At 31.5% G+C, this 5,253-nt stretch overlaps 1 protein-coding gene across 2 annotated transcripts; it reads left to right on the top strand.

The window, feature by feature from the left end:
• On the top strand, positions 2,947–4,623 carry LOC104746848 (cyanate hydratase). 2 transcript variants are annotated; one of them, XM_010468387.2, is made up of 4 exons: positions 2,947–3,299; positions 3,374–3,445; positions 4,180–4,288; positions 4,363–4,623. In XM_010468387.2, exons 1-4 carry the CDS (start codon positions 3,028–3,030, stop codon positions 4,411–4,413), a joined length of 504 nt encoding a protein of 167 aa, XP_010466689.1. In that variant the 5' UTR covers positions 2,947–3,027; the 3' UTR covers positions 4,414–4,623. The 2 variants fall into 2 exon arrangements, with proteins under 2 accessions (XP_010466689.1, XP_010466688.1); XM_010468386.2 differs by having other exon boundaries at positions 2,948–3,299; positions 4,360–4,623.

Genomic DNA, 5,253 nt, shown 5'->3' with positions numbered 1-5,253 from the left:
GGGGGGGGGGGGGGGGGGGGGAATGAAGGAGGAGGTAGGGATTGAAGAGTAAACGACTATTGGATGAGAGTGTAAAAGGAAACACTTGTGATGAGGAGATAAGCCCAGCCAGCCAGCCACATTGTGTTTTGTGCTTATATGGCAAATCTATATATATATATATAGAGTCCACACAAGTTAAAAAAGCTGTGTTTGGCTCGTTTCCAAATACTCGACGTTTGCGTTTCTCTAATTATCCCGTTTTCTATATTTTTTTTTTTAGTTTTTGTTATAAAACAATCCTTTTAAAAATAATGTTCTTTGGACGTTTCATTATTTGTAGTTTCTTTTTTCAAAAAAGAAAACTATTACTTGTAGCTCCCATGACTGATCTATCGTTTTATCTTCCAATCCACCATTACTATTATATATGTTCAGATTGTTTATCTTCCACGAATCTCGTTTAGCATTTTGAGACTGACTGGAGAGGTTAATAAACAAACTTATTATTCAGAGGTGGTAACAGCACTTGCACAAGCGGATCTTCACAATCACAACGTATGTATTTTATTTTAATACTACACGTGATTTTATAATGGTAATTACGTTCCAGTATTCTAAGATATCTTCATAGTTAAAAAAAAAAAAGATTATTCTAGAGGATTACATTACATTTTTGGCTATAAAAGATATTCCCATTTCAGAAAATGGAAAATATATAAATTAGTCAAGATTGTTTTAATCATATTCCGGGCTTACTATTTTCACACACTGACACACACATGGTAGTTGCGTTGCATGGCCATGGAAGATTCTACTTTTAGATTGGGCCAATTGCAACTTTGCAAGTATATTAAAAATTGAAAGTTAAGTTCTCTACTATAAAAATTAAGGACCATATGCAATTTTAAGACGTGGACTTATTGAAGACCCATTTATCCCACGGGTAACATCTTCCCACGTCACCTAATTTCTCATATGATATTGCAAATTAAATCGTTGACAAAATAAATAAATACATACATCCACTTATTATAAAAAATTAAAATTTTATTGTGGTTGATGACAATAATAATGAATTATTTCTATTTCGATAATGACGATAACGACGAATTGTTAAATTTTCATTAGTAAATGAAAAAGATGGACTGATAAAAATTGGATATAAAAGTTGGCTTGTGGTTAATTAATTGTAATATAAGATATGGGATTAAAAAAAAAAACCGTTTTAGTTTTTTTTATATGTCCAATTGAATCAATCAACCGAGCATATCTAAAATATTTAGGGGGCTTTATTGGTTTATTGATTTATAAATACAAATTAGATTTTTTTCTTTTTAAGATTATTGGTTTTGAAATCAAAGATATAGGAATTTTGAATTAACATGTTTTACTCGTATATTTAGCATAAAACAAGAATTTAAACAAGGCTATACCAACCAGAACCATGTAATAAAGAGAGAGAACGAGGAATACGAAAGGGTTTATGTTAATATAATAAGTTATTTTGTTTAAATCAGTTCTTTTTAAAATCCATCTAAATCACACCTATAGAGGTGAGATTTTATAATCCTTAATTTTAACTAAAATGTATTCAAAATCAATTAGAATCGCTTTCAATATTTCAAAAAAAAGAATTGTTAACTTTCTAATAACAGTGGATTTGATAAGATTTTTTAAAACTAGTGATTGAATAACATGGGATTATAAATGATTTTGAATGATTTTAATTACCTAAATACCAAGTTCAATAACATAGAATTTGAGTGGATATTTAGAAATCCCTAATTGATTAACATGTGATTCTAATAAAAAATCAAAATCTTCTAAAATGTCTAATTCAATACACCTTCCTTTATGTTTATCTGTGTAACTGTGTTACTTTATATATAAACACATCCAATGTATAACAACAACAACAACTTAAGAAGATAATATCATAAAAATGGCTATCACAAAGAAAATGTTGCTTGTATTTGTTCTAACTACTCTCTTTGTCATGTCTTCAATTCATTGTGATGATATCACTTCTGGTACTAGTTTATTATTTTATAACACTATACTTGTTTATTTTTATGGAGATATATTTGTTTTTAAATGAAATTGAATATGTTGTATGATTATTGTAACATAGGTTTTGGAATAAAGCAAGAGATTAAACAATGCTACCAACGAGACACATGTAAAAAAGAAGGACACGCTGGATGCGAGAGGTTTTGTGTTTATTTTATACATAGTAGAGTATATGGTGAATGTTATGATAACTTATGTTGTTGTATGTCACTGTAACTTATGTTGTTGTATGCCACTGGCAAAATAATCTATTAAAAATTAAGTATTTGCTACTTCCAATTATAGTCATTAGTTTTCAAATTTTTTTGATATCCAACGAATAAATATCACTCAAACAAATCAAAACAAGATAGTTAAAGGATCGCAAAATAAAATTTTAGTACTAAAAGAACTTTAGGGATTTTATATGTTTTGTTGTTGTTATGTTATTGTTTTCTTTAGTATTATACTCCATCTGTTTCAAAATATAAGATGTTTTAGAGAAGTTTTTTGTTTCATAATATAGGATGTTTTCAATTTTCTATGTAACTTTTAGATTAAGTTAGTATTTTATATTATGTAGTATTGTTTCTGATTGGTTGAACTTGTTAAAAGTAAAGATTTCTTAATCTGCGTGTTTTAGCTAAAACATCATATATTTTAAAACGGAGGGAGTAGTTTTTTTGGTCCTTTTTCTCTACTACTTGAATTTCTCTTGTAACCCATCTGTCACAACTCACAACCACAAACGAAAATAGTACAAAATTTAACATTCATACCAAAAAAAACACAAAACACTTGCAGGTAGTAATAATATTAATAACCCTTACACTTGAATTTTTTCTCTCTTGTAAAAAACTTTTATATATAAGAGATAAATATAGCCCATTTAAAGATAATACTTTCATAATTGATAAGTGAGAGAGAGAGAGACAGAGCGTCGAAGAGAAGACAAAAAAATAAATAAAAAAAGTGATTGGATTAGTCAAAAAAAAAATGGAAGCGGCGAAGAAACAGAGTGTTACAAATAAGCTTCTCGCCGTGAAAGCAGCTTCCGGCAAGACTTATACCCAATTAGCGGAGGAGACTGGTCTCACCAACGTCTACGTAGCTCAGCTTCTCCGTCGTCAAGCCCAGCTCAAACCCGATACAGTCCAGAAGCTCAAGGATGCTTTGCCATCTCTGACTGATGACCTCATCGGAGATATGATGTCTCCGCCGTGGAGATCCTATGATCCTAATCTCATCCAAGAACCAACCATCTACAGGTTTGCTCTGTAAATTTTACATCTTTTTCTCTATTTAAGGATTAGTTTTTTTATTTTTGATTTTTTTTATTTAGGTTGAATGAAGCAGTGATGCATTTTGGTGAGAGTATTAAGGAAATTATCAATGAAGATTTTGGTGACGGCATGTAAGTTTCTATCTTCTTTAGTATATATACAAGTCTTGAATCGTTGCTTAAAGAATCATTTTTTAGTAGTAGAATCCTTTGTGCTCCATTTGTGTTATATGTTGAAATGATTGATTTGAAAGTTTCTTGATTTATATGGCTTGTGTGTTCTATCTTCTTTGTAAAGTCTGAGTTTTGATCGTTGCTACTTGCTTAAAGGGTCATTGTTTTAGTAGATTCCTCTTGCTCCATTTTGTTCATATGTTGAGACTTGAGATGATTGAATTGAATTGATTTATCGGCATGTATGTATATGTTCTTTGTAAAATCTGAGTTTTGATCGTTGCTTGAAGGGTCACTGTTTGGTAGTTACCTTTGTGCTTGTTCATATGTTGAGAGGATTGAACTGAAAGATTCTTGATTTATTATGGCTGGTGTGTTCATTTATGTAGAGTTATGATCACATAGAACCTTGTAAGTGGATGAACTTTACTTTGTTTAATACTTTGAGCTGAACTAGCACGCACTGAAAATGGATATTGCTTTAAGGAGAAGCTAGAAATGTCGACTAAATTATTAGATTTGTCGCAGAACATGTTGAAAAGGATATATTGGCATTCCTCTCTCTGTTTGAGATACGATTGATTCCTAGTTGGCTTTTGTGTTGGCCAAATTTTGTATGTGAGAGTGATCTATCTATATTTTCATGTCTATTAAAGCTGAGTCGTTGTTACTTTGTGTGTGTATTTGTTTAGCATGTCGGCGATAGACTTCTATTGTTCTGTGGACAAAATTAAAGGAGTAGATGGTAACAATCGTGTGGTCGTGACACTTGATGGGAAGTATCTTTCACATTCCGAACAGGTTAGTGTTAATGCTTCTTTCAATATAAGTGTTCAGAATGTGTGAATGATTTGAGATCATTTTTGTTACAGAAGACGGAGAATATGGTTTCAAGGCTTAATCTCAAGGGAAGTACAAGCGAATGATATAAATGTAAAGAAGCCTTTAAGCATTGTATCATTATAATGCGTAGGGTGTTTGTTTATATGTACTCTATAGCCTCCAGGTTAAAGCTGTTTCAGGTTGAATAACAGTGCATTAATAAAAACAAGAAAACATTTTCTATCTTTGTCTTAAACATTGTACTCATGCTTGATATCGATTGAATAAAGTTTCTGGCAGTCTTATGGACCCGAGATGTAACCATGTCACAGAGATCTTGAATAACATCATAGTACTCAAACTTGGACAGTAGTAAGGTTTTTGCAACGGAAGTGGCCATAACACTTCAAGTAAATGTTCACACACATTACAGGTTATGATCTTTTGCTTTATAATGGTCTGGACAGTAAGAGATTGTTAGTACAGATTGGATAAGCAATCATGAAAGCAGAATGTCCTGATAACTTATGCTCCGGGAAACAAGAAATGGTAGTAGTACTTCAGATTGGAAACTATTTCATCTATTGTTGTTTTTTTCTGAGTTAAAGGAGAGCTGCGGAATGGATCATCATCACCGAATGCAGCTACGTTCCCTGGACGTGAGAAAACTATCTGCAATATCGCAGAAATGCATTTGGTTAATCAAAGTCAAATCTTAAAATGAGACTGAGGTAAGAAACAAGGTTATTTTTCTAGTTAATGCTCCAGTGTTTGTGTTACCTGGTAGTTCCTAAGTGTAAGTATCTTGAAACCAGCTGCACAGTAGTCGAAATAGTACTCCCATGTCCTTATGAATTTATCGTTGAATCCAAGATCCATGACTTGTTTGTGCAGATAATAGTTACTTTTCTTGAACAAATGAACAAACATACTGAGTCCTGAAA

The sequence above is a fragment of the Camelina sativa genome, chromosome 15 (genome assembly GCF_000633955.1).
Source record: "Camelina sativa cultivar DH55 chromosome 15, Cs, whole genome shotgun sequence".
NCBI classification, from domain to species: domain Eukaryota; kingdom Viridiplantae; phylum Streptophyta; class Magnoliopsida; order Brassicales; family Brassicaceae; genus Camelina; species Camelina sativa.
The sequence above is the reverse complement of the archived record's forward strand: the minus strand, read 5'-3'. Positions and strand labels throughout refer to the sequence as shown.

Excerpts from the sequence above, each read along its gene's own strand:
- LOC104746848 (XM_010468386.2), top strand. The coding sequence starts at position 3,028 with ATGGAAGCGGCGAAGAAACAGAGTGTTACAAATAAGCTTCTCGCCGTG. Across the intron at positions 3,300-3,373 it reads CAAGAACCAACCATCTACAG|GTTGAATGAAGCAGTGATGC; the intron begins GTTTGCTCTGTA and ends TTTTTTATTTAG. Across the intron at positions 4,289-4,359 it reads ATCTTTCACATTCCGAACAG|AAGACGGAGAATATGGTTTC; the intron begins GTTAGTGTTAAT and ends TTTTTGTTACAG.